This window comes from Orcinus orca, chromosome 16 (assembly GCF_937001465.1).
Source record: "Orcinus orca chromosome 16, mOrcOrc1.1, whole genome shotgun sequence".
NCBI lineage: Eukaryota > Metazoa > Chordata > Mammalia > Artiodactyla > Delphinidae > Orcinus > Orcinus orca.
In genome coordinates this window covers 61801238-61824610 of record NC_064574.1, presented here as the reverse complement: position 1 = coordinate 61824610, position 23373 = coordinate 61801238, and the positions used below count along the sequence as shown (strand labels likewise).

The following is a 23373-nucleotide window of genomic DNA, read 5'->3' as shown; positions in this document are numbered from 1 at the left end:
GGAGCAACTAAGCCGCAACATAGTTGTGTGCCACAACTACTGAGCCTGCACTCTAGAGCCCGCGAGCCACAACTACTGAGCCCACGTGCCACAACTACTGAAGCTCGCGCACCTAGAGCCGTGCTCTGCAACGAGAAGCCACCACAATGAGAAGCCCACATACTGCAATGAAGAATAGCCCCCGCTCGCCGCAACTAGAGAAAACCCATGCACAGCAACAAAGACCTGACACAGTCAAAAATAAATAAATAAAATAAATAAATTTATTTTTAAAAAAAGAAATAAAATGCTTTGATCTAATGGTTTTTTATTCTACTACTTGCTAAAGATTTTAAAAGACACTAGGTAAATAAAGCACTTGAAGATGTGAAACCTCAGTAAAGGGGTTACTACTCTAATTTTGAACTGACAGCACGGTGCTGTTGTTAAATTTATTTGATTTCAATATTGATATCTAAAATCCATTTTATTTATCTACTGGTTTTTAGTATAACAGCTATAATTGTATTCTGACTAGCAAAAATCAAACCTCAATATATCAATTATATTTCAATAAAGCTGGGAAAAAAACCCACCAACCTCACATTATCACCTCTTACCTTTCTGTACTTCAGCAACACTTCTGTCACAGTTCCACCAAACCGAACAGTTTTTCTTGGGGGAGAATTGAAGAAATCATTTTCTAGTGCAAGCATATCTGAAAGCCTACAGAACCAAGATTATCAAGCCATTAAGTGCATGACAGGGAAAAATAAAAGCTATAACAGCCAACACTTATTGAAACAACATCATTCAGTGGGACTACTGCTAAAGTCTCCTAATTGGCCTCCCTCCTTCCCCTTGAGTCCCCCAGCAATCCACTCTTCATTCAGTGATCTAATGATCTTTCAAAAACTTAAGACAGATCATGCTACTCTACTCTCTTGCTTAAATTCTCCAAAGGTTTCCTACTCTTTATCGTCTTCAAGGTCCTACATTAATCCGGCCCCTGCCTACCTCTCTGACCTCACCTCTAACCACTTACTGTACTGCAGCCAGGGTCCTTTCTGTTCTTCAAACCTGCCAAGCAGATTCCCATTTTACTTATTATTCCCTCTGTCAGAAACACTCTCCAGATGTGTACGTGGTTGGACCCTTGTCTTCATTCAAGTTGAAGCTCAAATGTCAGAGACCTTCCCCATCAGAAATCGAAAGTACCCATCTTCTCCCTCTCCCCTACCATCACACTGTTTTATTTCTTCACAGCAGTTACCGCTATCTGAAATCATCGTTTACTTATCTACTGTCTTTCCCTCCTTAGACTGAAGGTCTGTTGAGACCAGGGACACTGTCTCTTTTGATATACTGTCCCCCATGCCTAACGCCAAAAGTAGGCACTTAAAAAAAATATATTATACGGGCTTCCCTGGTGGCGCAGTGGTTGAGAGTCCGCCTGCTGATGAAGGGGACACGGGTTCGTGCCCTGGTAGGGGAAGATCCCACATACCGCGGAGCGGCTGGGCCCGTGAGCCATGGCCGCTGAGCCTGCATATATATATATATATATATATATATATATATGTGTGTGTGTGTATATATATATATATATATATATATATATATAAAATGAGTGATATTATGCCAAGTGTTCCGCAAAGTTTGCTTCTTTTAAACAGAGATTAGTGAAAAAACATAGCATCCTGCTAAGGACTCTCAAAGTTAAACCCCGAAGTGTTTTACGGGCGTTAGGGGCTTTAAAAGCTGAGCTAGATATAAACACTGTTAAACAAACGTGTGTCAAAACAAATTTTAAAAAAACAAGCAAAACGTAAGACGCAATTTTCCGTCAGTGGCAGCATTTGGCTAATAACCCAAATAGCCCAGGGACCTCTTTCCAAAGCTAGTCGAAGAAGCAGGAGGAAAGAGTAAAGGAACAGAATGCAGTACCCAGGCCTGGGATGCTATAAGGGAACCAGTGGAGAGAAAGGAGGGACTATGGAACAGCGAATAGGTTCATTTTTCCATCCCCTCTCCCACTTTTATTACCCATCTAAGGGGCATGGACTCACTCTTGAGGACATGAAGTGACCCTCTTCCCTCTGCTCCCACCCCACTCCGTTAGCTCTGTCCCAGACTCTTCAGCTCCTCTCCCCTAATCCCGGTCCTGGGCTTTGGTCCCAGACGCGCAGAAGGAAGCGTCCTTGGTTCTTACCCGGTCCTCGACGCGGCCAGCGTCTTGACTGCAGCTGCCGAAGCGGCGGCATCTCCGGGCAACCGCGTGTGAAGCAACGGTGCCGCCATCTGACCGGACACGCGACGACTACACCTTACGCCGGAAGTCGTGCTCCTTCTAGGACCGCCTCCATCCCGGAAAACGAGTGTGCGAGCGACGGCCTTCAGCCAATCAGGAACCCCACGTGGGGAGAGCTGAGTGACCTCGGCGGGCTAGAGTGCCGCCAAGGCGGTCTCTTCGGCCCCCTGCATCAGGCCCCTCATTCCGCTTGGAGGACTTTCTCCGCCCAGCGAGGTGCGGCGATGAGGCCACCTCCAGTATTAAGACTGGAGACGTTTGTAGGATGATTCGGTCCAGCCCTGAGGCTCCGGGAGAAAGGGCGAGGACACCGGGAGGTGCTAAGCGGTGGCTGGGTATGTCGAGTATTAACTTTTCGGAGTCAAAGCCTTCCTCAATCAAACTGAAGAACCCGAAGCCCTGTAATTAATCCAAACCCGCAGAGACATGGGTGGGTCGGGGTTTGAACAAGTCGGCTTGACCCAGGAACCCGCTTCTCCGTCCCCACTGCGCTATCCTCGCAGATTAGCTTGGGTAAGCTAATCTTACCCTCCCGGAAGCAGGTTTCATGAAGAGAGTTACCCAGAAATCTCAGAGCTGTGATGATGCTGGGATGAGAAATCAGAGAGTGAGAGAAGCCAGTTTCCAAAAGGCATTAGCCCTTAAACTTAAAATTTTAAAGGAGGTACCGAGTCGGCCGACCAACAAAGCAGGGAAGGGTCTTCCAAGCATAGGGAACAACAGGTGCCAAAGCAGGGTGGGTGGGAAGGAGGCAGAGGGAAAAAGGGAGTGTCCCTCCCCTCAGTTTCTAAGAAGGGAAAATGTTGCAACCTTTGGAAACTGTATAGAACTATATAAAAAGGACGTAAACCAGCTACAGCAACTTGTTGAATATAAAGCACTGTTCTGTTTTTGCAACAGTGTAACTGTCCTTCTGCTGTCTCCATATGGTCTCACCATTTCTTCGCTCACTGCTTTAGAGTTCCTGCGGAATGCTGGGCAGAAATCATTCATGTCCCCAAAACAGAGGAAATTACGCCCTAGCTCACAAAGATGTTCAAGACAGCTGTTTAAGTGGGAATCTTTACCCCTCCACCTCCAGAGCTTAGAAAACAAAACAAAACAATTCTTTGCACTCTCAGCCAGTAGAAGTTTAACTCTGTACTGTCAAGCAATTTGACAATTACTTTATTCTTTCATTTTTAGAAAGTTTGATATGTAAAAAAGAATATATATTAATGTAAGTTATCAAACATAGTAAAGTGAACACCTGTGAATGTACACCCAACTTATGAAACAACCTGTATTATTGATTCTTCCTGTGTGCTCCTTCCATATCCCACCTTCTCCCTGCTTCCTCTCAAGGTAATCACTATCCTGATTTTTTAAAAATCATTTCAACTTTTCTTTATGTAATTACCATATATATTCCCAGACAATATACTGTTTATTTTCACTTATCTTTCAATGATAAAATTACTTCCATGCTGTATTATGCTGCTGCTTCTTTTCAATCAACATTATGCTTCTAGAATCCATCCCTGTTGTATGTAATTGTGTTTTCCCTGCTTTGTAGTGTTCTATTATATGAACATACCATGATTTATAAATCCATTTTCTTATCTCCAACATTTAGATTTTTTCTTTCCGCACTCCCTCCCACTGTTATGTACATTGCTATGAATATTCTTATAATAGTCTCCTGATTCACATGTGCAAGAATTTTTCTAGGGTAGAATTGCTGGCTTGGGGGGTATACAAGACACAGTCAAAGAGCTTTCCATGGGAGTTTGGGATTAGCAGATGCAAACTGGTATATATAGAATGGGTAAACAACAAGGTCCTACTTTATAGCACAGGGAACTGTATTCAGTATCCTCTGATAAAACATAATGGAGGGCTTCCCTGGTGGCGCAGTGGTTAAGAATCCTCCTGCCAATGCAGGGGACACAGGTTCAAGTCCGGGTCTGGGAAGATCCCACATGATGTGGAGCAGCTAAGTCCATGCGCCACAACTACTGAGCCTGCGCTCTAGAGCCCCAGAGCCACAACTACTGAGCCCGCTTACCTAGAGCTGGTGCTCTGCAACAAGAGAAGCCACTGCAATGAGAAGCCCGTGCACCACAACGAAGAGTAGACCCCGCTCGCCGCAACTAGAGAAAGACCACGCGCAGCAACAAAAACCCAGTGCAGCCAAAAATAAATAAATTTAATAAATTTAAAAATAAATAATGGAAAAGAATATGAAAAAGAACGTATATAGGGACTTCCCTCGTGGTCCAGTGGGTAGGACTCGGCACTCCCAATGCAGGGGCCCCAGGTTTGACTCCTGGTCGGGGAACTAGATCCTGCATGCATGCCGCACCTAAGAGTCCACATGTTGCAACTAAGAAGACCGCATGCCGCAACTAAAGATCCCACATGCCGCAACTAAGACCCGGCACAGCCAAAATAAATAAATAATAAATAAATAAGTATTTTTAAAAAATACTCTTTAAAAAAAGAATGTATATATATGTATCAATATAACTGAGTCACTTTGCTGTACAGCAGTAACACAACGTTGTAAATCAAGTATACTTCAGTAAAAAATAAAAGGAAAAAAGAGCTTTCCAAAGTGGTTGTGCCACTACACACTGCCAGCAATACCTTGTCCTTAAGCTTGAGCACAACTCCTTCCTTATTCCCACAAAGCACAGTTAAGACAAGACTTCTAAGTTAAAATGTTTTTTCAGTGAAACCTGAGCACAGTGCAAGAAAAATCCTAAAACTAGATAGTATAATCTACTATTGGAGTTCCTTGGTCATGTTTCTTCATTGGGGATCCTCTACTCACTCTGTTCCATGGGCCAACTCAGCTGGCCAGGGAAAAGCCTCCTTTATCCAATCTTGCCTTTCCCAGACTCTGATCTCTTTTTGTCTCCAACTCTAATTAAAAAAAAAAATAATAAAGACCTCTCCTTCAACAACAACAAGCAAACAAGAATTAACATGCTCCTGAAAAGATGCAGCCTTGCTCACAAAGAAGTCATCCCTTTACATTACTGTGCATTACAGCCGTTCATAATTTTTCTGAGCTTCTTCACTCCAGAATGAAATTTTACTTTCATATACCCAGAAGACCCATTAAACTGTTTTTCAAAAGAGCAGTGTTCCCCTAGAGATGAATTTTACAGTCATCCCTAGAGTAGTTCTCTTGGTTAAAGCCTCTTGGCTTGAAAGTAACAGAAACTTTCTCAAGCTAGTTTAAGCAAAAAAGGAGAATTTGTTCTAAGGATACAGGATATCTTAAAGCACCGGAAAATAATTTTTCACTGGCCAAATTTGAGTCAGGCGCCCTCCTCTAACCCAATCTTGAGAGGTGAGGTCATATTGTACCTTTGCTGTAGATGAAAATGTCACTATTAATGCTCCAGAAATGTTTTTCAAATCACTATATGGCAGGGATGATTCAAATGAACAATTTCTAAATAGCAAAGCCAATAATAGATATCACATTTGTCCCTTTTCCCTTTCCAAAAACAGTCAACAATTATTTTATGTCACTTATCTTTACAAAAACGCCATTCCTTAATGCAAGATCTCAACTATATATCTTTATTACTTATTTATTTATTTTATTTATTTTGGCTGCTTCGGGTCTTAGTTGCAGCACGCAGGATCTTCGTTGAGGCATGAGAGATCTTTTGATGCAGCGTGTGGGCTTCTCTCTAGTTGTGGCATGTGGGGTTTCTCTTCTCTAGTTGTGGCGCGGGCTCCAGGGCACATGGGCTCTGTAGTTTGCAGCAAGCGGGCTCTCTAGTTAAGGCACGTGAGCTCAGTAGTTGTGGCGCATGGGCTTAGTTGCCCCGCAGCATGTGGGATCTTAGTTCCCTGACCAGGGATCAAACCTGCATCCCTTGCATTGTAAGGCGGATTCTTTGCCACTGGCCCACCAGGGAAGTCCCTGTGTATCTTTAATACATATAGTTAATGTATATTAATTAATAATGTATATATGTTTACTAATTAAAGTATATTTACACACAGTATATGTAATTATGTATAATAAAAATACATATAAATTGTATTGCTATCTAATTATAATAGGTAATTACATACAATATAATGTATTTAATACATTATTAAATAATAGTATAAATATATCCCAAGACCATTAATTTAGAGCCTTCCTTTTCCCAGAGAAGTATAAAGCAGAGTTTGTCAACCTTGGCACTATTGATATTTTGGTCCAGATAATGCTTTATGAGGGGAGGAGACTGTCCTGCGCATTGTAGGATGTTTAGCAGTATCTCTGGTCTCCACCCACTAGGTGATAGTAGCATTCCCCTCCTCCCCATTATGAAAAGCAAAAGTCTCCAGACATGTCAAATGCCCCTGGGAGACAATATTGCCAAAATTAAGAACCACTGGTATGAAGCAGGGCCTTAGTGAACTTTTAGTCCAGTTGAAGACACAAAATATATAAGAAACAACTAGAGAAAAAAAGGTAAAACAGTATACAAAATTATATTGTAAACAGTCATAAAATTTTCAATTTTGCCTTTAATATTCTTGGAGGATATTAAAAAATATTACCATTTTATTCTGTTGGGAAATGGTGGTAATGCGCAAGAGCTTCATGCTATTTAACGCCTAGTTGGAATGTTTTTCAGAGTTTTACCAGAAGGATGCTACAGAGAAAAGTGCCTTAATTTCTTCCCTAAATTCCTTAGAAGACAACTGCATCTGACTTAAGTTATGAATCAATAACATTTTCTATTGTTTTATTTGCATAATTTCAGAACTTTGTTTTATCTGTCTTTCTAATTGATCTTTGGTTGGAAGGAACTACCAAACCTCAACTTTATCTTTTCTGACAGACTTTCAGTCTAATAGTAGTTAATATCTATATTCATCTATTCAACAAATATTTATTGAACACCTAGGTACCAGGCCCTGTGCTAGGCACTGGAAGTCTGTGGTCAGCTAACAACAACAACAGCAGTAATGGTCCTTGCCTCATGGGGTTTGCCAACTAGTGAGAGAAACAGACATTGATCAAATGTATCATTGATCACACTTACAAACCTATTAATTCCTTTACAGGAGAATACATAGTGCTGTGGGGTTCTATAATGTGCATAATTTATATCTTTAGGGAGTTCTGGGAAGTTTCCTTGAGAAAGTGATTATTGAGTTGAAATTTAAAAAGCACTAAGCAGGTATTCCCTGATGATCCAGTGGTTAAGACTTTACGCTTCCACTGCAGGGAGCACGGGTTCAGTCCCCTGTTGGGAAACTAAGATCTCGCATGTGGCGTGGCCAAAAAAAAAAATCACTAAGGGTGAAGGGGTCAGGAGACTGTGAGGGGACAGTGCTTTGAAGGTAGGAAGAAAAGTGTGTGCAAGACCCCATGGCAAGAATAGAAAATGGGATATCATTTAGGATTTCAGTCAGTTCAGGGTTGAGGTAACAATCATTTGGAGGAGGGTGGTGGTGGGTGAGAAGAAGAGAATCCACTGAGAAAACAGCCAAAATTGGAATCCTGAAATAAATGAATAATTGTCCAGGGATCCTTTTGTAATACAAATACTCATTCCTTTTCCTTCTTTATATTCAAATTATATTAGCCTTTTGCAAAGCAAGACACAAAGTACAGAGATCTAAGCTAAGTGGATGTTAAATTTCAGAAGAAGTAATATATTATTTAACAGCAATTCACCATGATATAATCTGATAATGGTACTGGAAAAATTTCTCCATACTAATGTTACTGAACTCAGGTTCACCTGATCATCACTCAGGAATCCAATACCGAGAGGCAAGTGTTGGGTGAAAAGGAAAGATGGCTTTATTGAGGAAGCCAGCAATCCTGGGGAGAAGGTGGAGTCATGTCCCAAAGAACCAAATCCCTACTCCCCAGGTTTTGCTTGGCGATTACACAGGGAAAAGAGGAAAGGGCTACATTCTGGGGAGGGGGCAATCTTCTATTTTCAGAGATGATTGTCTTGATCACACAGAAGTAGCCATCATGTCTCACTTGTGGTTGGAACATTATCTGAGCCATAAATATTTGGTCAGCTAGGCCTTCTGGTTCCAACTGGCCTGGGGTCTATGTGCTTGTGGGCAGTATACAGTTAACTTCTTCTACCTTGTGGGGGTTCCAGTATCTGCAAAACAGTTCAAAGGATATGGCTCAGGATATTATCTATAGTCCTTGAGGAGGTACTAAATGTCCTTGACTTTGTTTAATAGCAAAACTATTATTTTGTCTTGCTTGCCTATTTTCCTCTGCATTTTCTCATTTCTCAGATTAAATTTATTCTTTGGAACTGGGGGAAGGCCTAGGAGGCTAAAGTTTTTCTACAAACATGAGGCAGGTGGAGGATGGAGGTTGTGGCGGGGTCATCTGTCCCGGGAAGGTTCCACAGGGTCCTGCTCAGTTACACTAAATCATTTAACTAAAAATTTACTTATATAACAGAGGATAAAGAAGGACTTAGAACTATATTTTGCTGTATGATCCATTCCCTGTTTATTAAACTCATGTGGTAAATACATACTGTGTGATATAAAAGCACGTTGAGGAGAAAGAGTGGCACCGCAGAAAGAGCATCAGGCTCTAGAGCTGTACACCTTGACCTAGCTCACAGGGTTAAACTTTCAGCTCACTCCGTTCAGAAACAAGAACTAGAAAAGTACCCTTTCTCAGGCTGATCAAACCAGATTACTGCATAAATAATGAGTTAATCTCCTAATTACAGCCCCTTTCGACTTTTACAACAAAGTTCTGCATCACTTTGTTAATCATAAGTAATGACCCTTGTGCCATTTTGTCTAGCAGAGTCAAACTGTGAGAGATCTTAACATGGTGGGGAATTCACATTAGTTTTGCAGACTGTAATATTGGAAGCCTTATACTACATACAGTCTATAATTATACTCTAATATAATTTATGGTATTTGGCACTTGTCAAAATGCAGTTTTCTTTCCTTATTTTTGTACAGGTGACTAAAAGGCATATAGTCTTCCATGCTTATTTAATTTAATGAAGTATATTAACTCATAGAACATGGGGGATGGGTAAATAATCACATTAACAATATTAATTTTAAAATTAAAAAACTGTTTCATGGGTTTTACTGATGGAGTTTCACCCTTTAGAGCTGAGTCACAAAGAATAGGAATCAAACCCCAGATTTGTCGTTTACTCTATTACTTTGGGCAACTGCCTAAATGTTCTCAGAACTTCAGTTACCTTATCTATAAAATGGGGATAACAATTTTTTTCAGTTATTTTAGGGCTATTGTAAGGATCAGATTAGAGCGTGTAAAGCACAAACCACAGAGTATGGCACAGTGAGCACTACAGAGTGGGTTTTAATTAAATGACAGTAGTATTTGCCCATTTATTTTCATGTAAACATGAGAAATGTAGTTGCAGTCAGCTGAAAACTGACCTGTGAGATAGAGAGATGGATTTATTGCAGAAAAGAAGAAAATAATTCATAAATTGCCCAGCAGTAACACCTTAAATATTTTGCATCCTATTACTTATAGTTTGTTTCTTATGGCTTTTTAAACTAAAAACCGCAGCCAATGCCTGATTATTTTGGGCTTGATTATCTAGTTATGGACTACTCAGCCCTTAATTTCTTGCTGTACAACATTGAAAACAGAGAGAAAGGAAATGACTTCTGCAGAGACTGAATCATCCTTGTGCCTCGTATAGTATCTGGCACTTAGTATGTACTAAATAAAAAATAAAACAATTTAATCACTTTTTAGTAACTCCAGTTTTAGAAGTCTTGGGTAAGACCAAAGGTAAAAATAAGACTCTTTGAACAATGCTATTTTGTTTTTCACTGTCACTATCTCTAGCCTTCTCACAACTGAGTTTTGACTATGCCAGAGACATTAAATGAAATGCTTAGAATGGTGTTGAATAGAACACACATTGATTCTTTTTCAGGATGATGTCAAGTATGACCTTAATTATTAGAAGAATAAAACTAAGTCCAAAATACTTCAGTGTATATTATATGACCTGTGGGAGAAACAAAAGAGAGAGAGGATTTTAGCCATCAAGGAGTTTACAAACCTGTAAAGTCAGATTTAACTTGCATATTAACAACTTAAGAGAAACTTTATTTATTTATTTTTACATCTTTACTGGAGTATAATTGCTTTACAATGGTGTGTTAGTTTCTGCTTTATAACAAAGTGAATCAGTTATACATATACATATGTTCCCATATCTTTTCCCTCTTGCATCTTAAGAGAAACTTTAAAAGGGGGAGGGGGACATATGACAATGAAAACATGATGACCCAAAACCAGTGGGATGCAGCAAAAGCAGTTCTAAGAGGGAAGTTTATAGCAACACAATCCTACCTCAAGAAACAAGAAACATCTCAAATAAAAAACCTAACCTTACACCTAAAGCAATTAGAGAAAGAAGAACAAAAAACCCCAAAGTTAGCAGAAGGAAAGAAATCATAAATATCAGATAAGAAATAAATGAAAAAGAAATGAAGGAAACAGTAGCAAAGATCAATAAAACTAAAAGCTGGTTCTTTGAGAAGATAAACAAAATTGATAAACTATTAGCCAGACTCATCCAGAAAAAAAGGGAGAAGACTCAAATCAATAGAATTAGAAATGAAAAAGGAGAGTAACAACTGACACTGAAGAAATACAAAGGATCATGAGAGACTACTACAAGCAACTCTATGCCAATAAAACGGACAACCTGGAAGAAAGGGACACATTCTTAGAAAAGCACAACCTTCCGAGACTGAACCAGGAAGAAATAGAAAATATGAACAGACCAATCACAAGCACTGAAATTGAGACTGTGATTAAAAATCTTCCAACAAACAAAAGCCCAGTACCAGATGGCTTCACAGGCGAATTCTATCAAACATTTAGAGAAGAGCTAACACCTATCCTTCTCAAACTCTTCCAAAATATAGCAGAGGGAGGAACACTCCCAAACTCATTCTACGAGGCCACCATCACCCTGATACCAAAACCAGACAAAGATGTCACAAAGAAAGAAAACTACAGACCAATATCACTGATGAACATAGATGCAAAAATCCTCAACAAAATACTAGCAAACAGAATCCAACAGCACATTAAAAGGATCACACACCATGATCAAGTGGGGTTTATCCCAGGAATGCAAGGATTCTTCAATATACGCAGTTCAATCATTGTGATAAACCATATTAACAAATTGAAGGAGAAAAACCATATGATCATCTCAATAGATGCAGAAAAAACTTTTGACAAGATTCAACACCCATTTATGATAAAAACTCTCCAGAAAGTAGGCATAGAGGGAACTTACCTCAACATAATACAGGCCATATATGAGAAACCCACAACCAAAATCGTCCTTAATGGTGAAAAACTGAAACCATTTCCACTAAGATCAAAAACAAGACAAGGTTGTCCACTCTCACCACTATTATTGAACATAGTTTTGGAAGTTTTAGCCACAGCAATCAGAGAAGAAAAAGAAATAAAAGGAATCCAAATCAGAAAAGAAGAAGTAAAGCTGTCACTGTTTGCAGATGACATGATACTATACATAGAGAATCCTAAAGATGCTACCAGAAAACTGCTAGTGCTAATCAATGAATCTGGTAAAGTAGCAGGATACAAAATTAATGCACAGAAATCTCTTGCATTCCTATACCCTAATGATGAAAAGTCTGAAAGAGAAATTAAGGAAACACTCCCATTTACCATTGCAACAAAAAGAATAAAATACCTAGGAATAAACCTACCTAAGGAGACAAAAGACCTGTATGCAGAAAATTATAAGACACTGATGAAAGAAATTAAAGATGATACAAACAGATGGAGAGATATACCATGTTCTTGGATTGGAAGAATCAACATTGTGAAAATGATTATACTATCCAAAGCAATCTACAGATGCAGTGCAATCCCAATCAAGGTACCAACGGCATTTTTCACTAAACTAGAGCAAAAAATTTCACAATTTGTATGGAAACACAAAAGACCCTGAATAGCCAAAGAAATCTTGAGAAAGAAAAACGGAGCTGGAGGAATCAGGCTCCCTGACTTCAGACTATACTACAAAGCTACAGTAATCAAGACAGTATGGTACTGGCACAAGAACAGAAATATAGATCAATGGAAAAGGATAGAAAGCCCAGAGATAAACCCACACATATATGGTCACCTTATTTTTGATAAAGGAGGCAAGAATACACAATGGAGAAAGGACAGCCTCTTCAATAAGTGGTGCTGGGAAAACTGGACAGCTACATGTAAAAGAATGAAATTAGAGCACTCCCTAACACCATACACAAAAATAGAATGAAATTACAGCACTCCCTAACACTATACAAAAAAATAAACTCAAAATGGATTAAAGACCTAAATGTAAGGCCAAACACTATAAAACTCTTAGAGGAAAACATAGATCACTCTATGACATAAATCACAGCAAGATCCTTTTTGTCCCACCTCCTAGAGAAATGGAAATAAAAACAAAAATAAACAAATGAGACCTAATGAAACTAAAAAGCTTTTGCACAGCAAAGGAAACCATAAATAAGACGAAAAGACAACCCTCAGACAGAATGGGAGAAAATATTTGCAAACGAAGCAACTGACAAAGGTTTAATCTCCAAAATTTACAAGTAGCTCATGCAGCTCAATATCAAAAAACCAACAACCCAATCCAAAAGTGGGCAGAAGAGCTAAACAGACATTTCTCCAAAGAAGATATACAGATTGCCAACAAACACATGAAAGGATGCTCAACATCACTGATCATTAGAGAAATGCAAATCAGAACTACAATGAAGTATCACCTCACACCAGTCAGAATGGCCATCATCAAAAAATCTACAAACAATAAATGCTGGAGAGGGTGTGGAGAAAAGGGAACCCTCTTGCATTGTTGGTGGGAATGTAAATTGGTACAGCCACTATGGAGAACAGTATGGAGGTTCCTTAAAAAACTACAAATAGAACTACCATATGACCCAGCAATCCCACTACTGGGCATATACCCTGAGAAAACCATAATTCAAAAAGAGTCATGTACCAAACTGTTCATTGCAGCTCTATTTACAATAGCCCGGAAATGGAAACAACCTAAGTGTCCATCATCGGATGAATGGATAAAGAAGATGTGGCACATGTATACAATGGAATATTACTCAGCCATAAAAAGAAACGAAATTGAGCTATTTTAGAGTCTGTCATACAGAGTGAAGTAAGTCAGAAAGAGAGAGACAAATACCGTATGCTAACACATATACATGGAATTTAACAAAAAAAAATGTCATGAAGAACCTAGGGGTAAAACAGGAATAAAGTCACACACTGGAGAATGGACTTGAGGATATGGGGAGGGGGAAGGGTAAACTGTGACAAAGCGAGAGAGAGGCATGGACATATATACACTACCAAACGTAAGGTAGATAGCTAGTGGGAAGCAGCCGCATAGCACAGGGAGATCAGCTTGGTGCTTTGTGACCGTCTGGAGGGGTGGGATAGGGAGGGTTGGAAGGAGGGAGACGCAAGCAAGAAGAGATATGGGAATATATGTATATATAAAACTGATTCATTTTGTTATGAAGCAGAAACTAACACACCATTGTAAAGCAATCATACTCCAATAAAGATGTGAAAAAAATTTTTTGAAAAAAAACACTAGAAGGTACAGTATAAGCACGTTATATATATATAAATGAATGTTATATAATGAATGTATTGTATATATGTATTTGAATGAATGGATTTACAAGAAACCAATAACATTTTTTAAAATATATATATTTATTTATTTATTACTTTTTTGCTGTGTTGGGTCTTTGTTGCTGCACGTGGGCTTTCTCTAATTGCGGCTAGTGGGGCCTACTCTTTGTTGCAGTGCGCGGACTTCTCACTGCAGTGGCTTCTCGTTGTGGAGCACAGGCTCTAGACATATGGGCTTCAGTAGTTGTGGCACATGGGCTCAGTAGTTGTGGCTCGTGGGCTTTAGAGCGCAGGGTCAGTTGTTGTGGCACACGGGCTTCGTTGCTCCACGACATGTGGGATCTTCCCAGACCAGGGCTCGACCCATGTCCCCTGCATTTGCAGGTGGATTCTTAACCACTGCACCATCAGGGAAGTCCTAATAACATTTTTAATGTCTATCAGTAGCAATGTGCTGAGGATTATAGAGAGACTTTACTCTGTGCTGTTTTATGCTTGTTGGATTTTGTAATATGGAAATATATTACCCAAAGATTTAAACTTTAAAAATGTGTTCATCCTATATATTTATTTTTTTATATCACGTTTTTAATTGAAGTATAGTTGATGTACAATACTATATAAGTTACAGGTGTACAATATAGTGATTCACAATTTTTAAAGGTTATAATTCATTTAAAGTTGTTATAAAATATTGGCTATATTCCCTGTGTTGTATATTTCCTTGTAGCTTATTTTATTTATTTTATTAAACAATTATTTATTTATTTATTTGGTTGCACTGGGTCTTAGCTGCAGCAGGCAGGCTCCTTAGTTGCGGCTCCAGGGCTCCTTAGTTGTGGCATGTGAACTCTTAGTTGCGCTATGCATGTGGGATCTAGTTCCCTGACCAGGGATCGAACCCAGACCCCCTGCATTGGGAGCGTGGAGTCCCATCTGCTGTGCCGCTAGGGAAGTCCCCTGTAGATTATTTTATACATAATAGTTTGTACCTCTTAATCCCCTACTCCCATCTTGCTCCTCCATCCTTCCTTCTCCCCTCTGGTAACCACTAATTTGTTTTCTGTATCTGTGGGTCTGTTTCTTTTTTGTTATATTCACTAGTTCGTTACATGTTTTAGATTCCACATATAAGTGAGATCATACGGTATTGTCTCTGTCTGACTTATTTCACTTAGCACAATACCCTCCAAGTCCATCCATGTTGTTGCAAATGGCAAAATTTCATTCTTTCTTATGGCTGAGTAGTAAAAAAACATTTCTTTTGAAATGGGGGGAAAATAAACCAGACAGTGTTTTTATTTTATATTTATTGGTTGATTTATGTATTCATTTTTTAAGAATAACGAGATTTCTTTCTCCTTCATGTCGAGGCCCGTGTGGAGTCCAGGCTGGTGGGCAGCTCTGCTCCAGGCAGCCGGTCATTTGGGGACCTTGTATTTTTAAAATACATAAACATCTATATTTACTAAGATGATTAAAGTTGTTTCTATCTTTCTTTCAAGGTGACTGTCTGCTTCCTGGCATTGTGGTAGCACCTGAGGTTCACTAATCACAGTTCTTGAGAACCACCTCTATTTACCCAAGGTAAAATCCAACCATACAAATATTGATTAGCTACTGCAAGATAAAAGGCTCTTCTGTAGGTTCCTGAAACGTGCGTGTGGGCACACCCCCAACAATGTCCTTTGCACTTACCTGGTCGCTTGTTCTGTATTACGTTAAAGTTGATTTTTCTCTGAGTTCCTAACTATAGTTCTTGTGTTATTAAAACAGCTGTGCTTACCTGGTTCATTTTATATACAGAAGCTCAACTGTTGCATATATTATTACTTAAAAATAAATTGATAAATGTCATATAGTTTATAAATTGCTGGTTTAATCCAATTATTCTTTTTTAAAAATTGTGGTAAAATACACATAAAATTTACCACCTTAACCATTTTTAAGTGTACAGTTCAGTAGAGTTAAGTACATTGACATTGTTGTACAGCTAACCTCCAGAACTCTTTTCATCTGAAACTCTGTACCCATTAAACAACTACTGGTTCCCCACTCTCCCCAGCTTCTGGCAACCACCATTCTACTTTCTGTTTCTTTGAATTTGGTTCTCTGATATGAGAAATCTCATATAGGTGGACTCATACAGTATATATCTTGTTGAAACTGGCTTATTTCACTTAGCATAATGTCCTTCCCTTATTCTTTTTTCCAAGTATCTGCAATGCATGAAGTCTTCCAACTTGAGTTAATTTTTAAAAATTATAAACATAGAAATAATGAAGCATAGGGCAGAAAAGGGGAAGAAATATAAAAGTAACTAAATTTTTGGAAGTTTTGATCCAAAGTACCATACCACCTAAAAATGTACTTTTGCCTATAATTGGAAAATTTAAAAGCAAACTATCCCTATATTAGACCATTCTTGCATAAACAATTCACTGATACAAAGAAAGAACATAAGAGGAGAGCAGTCCCAAATGAATTTTATTTGATTATCATTAAAATATGCAATCAAATCAGCAGGTTTTAAATCCTTGGGAAAAAGGGAAACTCATATTGCTTAAATCAAATGAACATATAAATAAACTGTAACATGTTATAATACCCTGATTGTCTTAACTTTTCTGATAGCTTAACGAGGTCACAAAGCATCCTTAAATACAAGGAGCTGCAATTTTCAATGTCCGTTTCTGTGGGATTTGTACTGACACATTCACCCAGAGTATGTGAGACATGATTTTCCGCTTAGAATGCTGGAATGTTTTCACAAGAGAAGTCTATTTTAAAAACCAACTTCTTTTAAAATGAAGTTCATTTGGAACAGCATAGTTTATTATGGCTTCAAATTCTGGCAATAAACATCTTTACTGTCTGGGGCTGGAAAATTCTCCCCACTCTGCAGCACAGACTTGGTGGAGGCAGCTGGTCAAGTCTGCAGTGCTGAGACAGGCCAGGGCTCCAGATGGAGGTTTCCAAATCGAGATTAAGGTAAGTATTTGTGCTTTTATAAACTTGGCACTTAAATCTGTAGGAACATTGGTGAGCTCTGGAAAGAAAAAAGCAATTTTATTTGAGATGAGACTTACAAATATAGAGAGGAACCAAAAAATGAAAGAGTTGTTGATTTGCATTCTCTCTCTGGAAATAAAGCTTTCAACAGAGAAATGACCCTAGACTGATCTGGGGTATTACAGCCCAAGTTATGACTAATAGGCTTAAGAAAAAAGTTCTTTAATAACTATCGCTTGGAAGGAAAGCTTATAATATACACCTTATAACAAATTATACATCAATTACACATCAATTCCAGCTCCTCCATTTATGTGACATTGAAAAGAATTACATAACCTTCCAATAACAAATCTCCCTTCCTTGAAGTGGAGATAATAATGGTGCCTTATCTCTGATGGTTGTGACGAATGAGATAAAGCCTGTAAGTTACTTAAGCACAGTGGGTAGTGTATTATGAACACCCAATAAATGTTAGCTATTATTATTAATAAATGCCCCATATGTGTGTGTTGATTCAGAATTATACAAAATGGGAATACAAAGATGAACAAAACAAAGATGAATGAGATCCTCATGGTCTAGTGGAGAAGATACCATTACTATTTAAGAGGTAATGCGTCATCTGAGGATCAAAATAAAGTGGTTTTTTTTTTAAGTGCCTAATGAACTATAGCGCAAATTTTTATTAGTCTAGATCAGGGTTTCTCAACTTCACACTGACGATGTTTGGGGCGGGATAATTCTGTGTTGTGAGGGGCTGGCCTGAGCATTATAGGGTGTTTGGCGGCCCCTCTGGCCTCCACCCACTAGATGCCAGCAGCACCTCTCCCCACTCCATGCTTTTACATTGCTGTGGTCTATGGCTGGGAGCCTCCAAGACTAAACCCCAGGGATCGGTTTCCACTCCTGCTCTCCCCAGAGCTCCCTGTGCCTGCCTGTCTGGCCTGCCTTCTCCTCAGGGCCTGAACGTTACGGCAGATGGCAGGCATCCAACGGTGGAATCTCAACCTGGGAGTCAGGGACTGGGCAAATCAGCTCTCCTCAGGCCAGCAGACAAAGATGAGACAGCCAGGTTCTCTGAGAGGAGAGGATGACGGCCTCGGGCCTGGGTGTCACTGGGGCAGAGTAAAATACACTGTGTTGGCTGCGAACCTGGCCAGGCAGGCTGGTCTCCCTCTGCCTCGGGCCAGTTGCTCTTGGTCAGGTGGATGACTCCAGCCGTGCAACTGGAGTCAAAGCCACTATACAGCCCACCCCCCAGCAAAAGGGGGTGGGGTGGGGCGGGAGTAGTTACTCTCTTGTTATATAAGCAGCCACGTAATAGTCTGGATCTTGCCTATTGGCCCACAGAGCCTAAAATATTTACCATCTGGGCCTTTATAGAAAAAAATTTGTCAACCTCCATTTTAGATAGGTACTTATCCTACCGTCAGTACAGAGAAATGCAACAAAATGGTGTCATTCTACCTGACGTCATCTTGAGACAGGAAGAGAGGAGCATAGCCATTTCGGAAAAGGACCAGGGTAACGGCCTTGGGCAAAAGAGACCTTGTAAGCTAAAGAACAAAGGCCCCGGGGGTCTGAGTCCCAGAGACTAACCTTATCTGTTCCTGTGCGTTTTTGCAGAAAATTCTCATGCATTTCTACACCCTCACAGAAACAACTCCCTGTTCCTTATAGCCATCATGGGGCCACCTGCTGATGATCAAAGAAGTTGGACGATTTCTGGAAATTATCAGTGATCCATGAGACAAACCCTCCCTTTTGTTATAAAAGCAACTCGCCCCTTCTACTCTAGGAGCTGGAAGTTTTGTTTTGCTTTGTTTTCTTGCTGTTGTAGTTTTCCGCCCTCTCCTTTGTGCACATGCTACCTCTTTGAATAAAAACCTCTGCTTGCCTAAGGGTCTTGTGGAAACAATATCATTTCTATGGTGGTAACATCCAAGAATCCGGAAAGGGCCTGGCAACAATCTTTGTAGCAAAAAAAATGTTATGTACAAGTAAATAAACACCTGACAGTGTTTTCCAGGATGAATACCCATGGAGCCTACACTTTATTTTTTAATTAATTAATTTATTTATTTATTTATGGCTGTGCTGGGTCTTCGTTGCTTCAGGCGGCCTTTCTCTACTTGCGGCGAGCGGGGGCTACTCTTTGTTGCAGTGCGTGGGCTTCTCATTGCGGTGGCTTCTCTTGTGGAGCACAGGCTCTAGGCGTGTGGGCTTCAGTAGTTGTGGCGTGCAGGCTTCAGTAGTTGTGGCATGCGGGCTCAGTAGTTGTGGCTCACGGGCTCTAGAGCACAGGCGCACGGGCTTAGTTGCTCCGTGGCATGTGGGATCTTCCCGGACCAGGGCTCGAACCCGTGTCCCCTGCATTGGCAGGTGGATTCTTAATTACTGCGTCACCAGGGAAGTCCCCTATACTTTAATTAGAAACTGTTGTAACATCTAAGAGGACTGTTTTCCCCTTAGAACTAACTGGCAGAGAACTTAGCAATTATTCTCTAATTATTGGCCACCTGCCATTACTTTAGAACAGAGCCCACAGGTAGAATTATGAACACAAGTACCCTTCTTAAAAAGCCTTCAAAGGTTTCCCACTTCCTCACACCCAACCCCAAGCACTCTTGACTCCAGCATCGGATTATCCTTTCCCAAATGTGTTGCCAGCAAGCCATGGACTGACTGTTAAACCTCTGAGCCTTTCTATTGATGATTTTCCCCCATGCATGGAATGTTCTTCTCATCTTCCTCAACCAATAGACACCTACTTTAGGATCCAATTGAAAAATTCCTCACCCTGTATTCTGGAAGACTGTGAGTAGACTCATGTTACAGCTCACTGTGTTAGTTATTCCTAGATCTGTCTGCCTTGATGAACAGTGAGCACTTGGAGAGCAGGGGCACCTTCTCTCTGAATCCCCAATGCCTAATGGAATGCCTGGCACTTGCTAGAAATTCAGTAAATGCCGGGTCAGTGAATTAATTATTTGAAAGGCACTGCATGGCTCTTCCTGTCAAAAATAATTATTCCACTAAAAATTATCAGGTAGACACCAGCCTACCCCTTCTCCTTCCTTGTCTAAAATTTTCTCCTCTTTAGAGAACAGGGTCTCTAAACTTTCTGATGGCAAGGTCTGCATCCTTTCATGTTTATATGCATTTACCATTATTCCTGGCACTTAGTAAGTGCTCCTTTAAGAATTACATGGAGAATTATTTCGATCATATGAATTACTTGAAAGAATTAATGGGAAAAAATGATCTTTTTCAATAATACTAAATCTTTAACTTCTGGAATTATTATGGTTTGTCAGTGTTTTGCTCTTAAAAAATTTTTAAAGAGATAAACATAAAACACTGAATGTATTTCATTTTAGAATCCACGTGTCCAAATTGTACAAAATCAAGAGCTAAAATACTTTGCCCCTATGATTATCTATAGAATATATATGTGTTTATATACCTAGAGAGTGTTACACATTCTCTTAAAGGCGAATTGGAGAAAATCATAAGGAAATAAAGAGTTTGACTTCCACCTAATATTCAGTTGTATCTCACGCTGGAAATGAAACCAACCAATATGAAATTAGGATAAACACCTTCTTGAATATGTTGGTAACATTTAAACAAGAAGCATTAACATAATTTCAAAGTATTGCTCTGCCCCCCATACTCTTCCTCCCTGCCCCCCCAAATAACTTATCAACAGGATTAGAGAGAAAGACCAGGATATTGACACTCAGCACTTAACCCCCTGAGAAGCAGGGTCACCAATTTTGACCTTCACATGATCTTTTCTACCATTCCAATTGCCAAGGGTTTGGGAGTTAAGTGAACTTCCTCCTCAATAACTTTAACCACAAAATTCATCCAATAGGTCAGAATAAAGGGTCTTGGGATTTAATAGAAAGTGCATACGATTTAGTACAAATAACCAAATGTTTTCCAAATTTCAGAATCTTTCCAAGTTTCACTCTACAATTAATTTTTACCTTTACATTGACTCATGTAAAGTATTTTTTACTTAAATAAGTGGATTTCAAAAAAGAACCATCACTATTGTATCAATAAATAGAGAAACCAGTATTACTGGGCATGAATAGAAGTTATCCACTGAAATAACTTTGTTAACACAAATGGTATTAAATTCTAGGTGGGTGCAGGTGTTACCTACCAAAGTGTTACAGAGGTGTTAGAGATCACTAACCCCAAACTAAGGGCATTCTCCTTGATATAATCAGAAAGATTGAAAAAAGAATTGAAAAGGGAATAACTTTCCCACTGGAAGGCTCACTGCTATTTGTGCTGCGTCCCTGTACCACCTAAAATCATCTTGTTTCAGAAACACTGCAGAGTCCCCCTACCTTAGAGGCCCTGAAGGAAGGTAATTAACACCCTCTCCACACCAAGTCGAAATAAAGCATCAGGCTGGGAGAGCCATAAAACCTTAACAGCAACTCATCCACTCAGAGCACTAGGTTTCAAAAATCTACCAAAGTTCAAATGATCTAATCCCTGAAGGAAGAGGCCACTTCACCTCCAGTAACTTAATGTTTTTGAAGAGAGGGGGTTGAGGAAACCACCAGAACATGGACCCGGCAACAGTTAAGGAATACTGCAGGTATTCCTCCAAAGTCACTTACTTGGTGGAGGCCTTAGGGCCACTCGGAGGGCTGGGGTCTGGTTCTGTGCTAGAGAAAGCGACTCCTCCTCTCCGGGACGGGGGTGGGCGCCCTGCCGGGGGGCACTGACTGCTGGGCTTGAGCAGCTGGGGACTCAGGGAGCAGGGATGCAGTGTCAGGGGGGTTCTGACTTAGCTCCTGGCCCGCTGGTGGTGGGGTCTCAAAAGCAACTGGCTCTCTGTGAAACTCCTGGGCAGATGGAGACTGGCTTGGTCCAATCCTCTGGACTAAAGAGCTGCTCTGGGAGGTCTGTTGGGTGTGATACATGGCCTGAAAGTCCTGGATAGCCTGGGCCGCCTGAAGGTCCACAGGTTGGGTCTGAAAAGACTGGGTGGGCAGCAGCTGGAGCAGAGAGACCTGGGTGGCCAGACCCTGGGATTGGGAAGCCTGAAGAGGTGGTGGCTGAGTTTGACAGGCCTGAGCAAGATTCTGGAGCTGGCTCTGTGAAGCCACAGGCACCAGGAGGTGGCTCTGAGAGGTAAGGATGGTCAGAGGCTGACTTGTAGAGGACAAAGGGACAGCAGGCAGGCTCTCAGAGGCAAAGAGGACTGGAGGCTGAGTAGTAGAAGCCAAGGAAGCTACAGGCTGGCTCTTAGAAGTCAGAATAGGTAGAGGCTGGCTAGCAGAGGCCAAGGGGGCAGCAGGCTGGCTCACAGAGGCAAGAGTAACTGCAGGGGGCTGGCTTGTAGAGGCCAAGGAAACTACAGGCTGGGTCTCAGAGTTCAGAATAGGCAGAGGCTGGCTAGCAGAGGCCTCGGGGACTATGGGCAGGCTCTTAAAAGCCAGGATGGCTGGAGTGAGAGGCTGGTCCAGAGGAGATGGAGTGAATGGCTGCACCAGATGGGTCCATGGTCCTTTAACAAACCTTGGGAGACTAGCGTCAGTGCCTAGGGGACCCGCATTGGGGCCCAAGGAGCAAACTCCCTTTAAACTTTTGACAGCTTCAGGTTTGGGGAGATCCTCGCTGCCAAAGTCCTGAGCGTCGCCGCTCTCCTTGGCACCTTCCATCCCGTCTTTGTCCTGGTCTAGCTGGTTTTCGACCTGGCCCGTGACGGTCATATCCAGAGCACTCCCTTGCAGGAACCTCTGGCGGTGCCGCCGCCGCGGCCGCATCCGCATAAAGGTGTTGGAAACGCTGCCCATGTTGAAAGAGAAACAGTTGCTGATGGTCTGGCTCAGGACTTCCAGCGTGGTGGCGGAAGGCAGGTGGTAGGGCCTGTTCAAGGGTTCTTCAGAAGACAGTTCGATGTTACCGCTGTACCAGAAAACCCACCAGAGGAGGCTGAGGAAGATGATGATGGAACCCAGGTAAAGCAACAGGTCGTAGAAGAGCAGATCGGCGAAGACCCCGGTGAACATCACGGTCGCGCCCACCGTGTCGAAGGCGACGCCCAACCAAAAGAAATGCTTGCAACGGCCCAGACCACACCGCTTCTTGGTCCTGTCGACGTCGTTAACCGAAAGCTCCATGAGCTCCCACTGTCGCCGCCACCAGGTCCGCAAAAGCGACCAGGCAGGCGGCACCGCCACAGGCCAGCTGTGGCCGCTTGGTCCCCATGGCAACGCCTTGGGGGCGAGCCAAGCAGGAGGCGGGGCGAGTGGGCGGGAAAGAGAAGCCGCCGCTCACCTGTTCTGAGGAAAAAAAAAACGGGCGCGTCCCCAGATCCTGGCGC

The 23373-nt window shown here is 41.0% G+C and overlaps 2 protein-coding genes and 1 long non-coding RNA gene across 7 annotated transcripts in view; 1 reads left to right on the top strand and 2 right to left on the bottom strand.

Annotated features, from left to right (window-relative positions):
* The window catches only part of RRN3 (RRN3 homolog, RNA polymerase I transcription factor), a 28408-nt gene extending 26062 nt beyond the window's left edge, over positions 1-2346 (bottom strand). For 4 of the 5 annotated variants that reach the window (XR_004483490.2, XR_004483491.2, XM_004270160.4 and 1 more), the window contains exons 1-2: positions 2192-2342; positions 600-705 (exon numbers count right to left, since the gene is read on the bottom strand). Coding sequence is in view for 3 of the 5 variants with exons in the window: in XM_004270160.4 (XP_004270208.1) it covers positions 600-705; positions 2192-2280 (195 nt within the window). In the remaining 2 variants the exon portion in view is untranslated. Of the gene's footprint in view, positions 1-599; positions 706-2191 lie in introns of all 5 variants that reach the window. The other variant, XM_033428752.2, reaches the window with a different exon arrangement.
* An 83-nt stretch (positions 2347-2429) lies between these two features.
* LOC117201470 (uncharacterized) lies at positions 2430-3898 on the top strand. The gene is made up of 2 exons (XR_007472262.1): positions 2430-2720; positions 3250-3898. It is a non-coding gene; the product is annotated as an uncharacterized LOC117201470 (long non-coding RNA).
* A 12571-nt stretch (positions 3899-16469) lies between these two features.
* Positions 16470-23315, bottom strand: LOC125961493 (proline-rich protein 36-like). Its single transcript, XM_049699607.1, has 2 exons — positions 21662-23315; positions 16470-17049 (listed from the first exon to the last, which is right to left on the bottom strand). The coding sequence occupies exon 1, from the start codon at positions 23168-23170 to the stop codon at positions 21710-21712; it is 1461 nt and encodes a 486-aa protein (XP_049555564.1). The 5' UTR covers positions 23171-23315; the 3' UTR covers positions 16470-17049; positions 21662-21709.
* Positions 23316-23373: the final 58 nt, after the last annotated feature.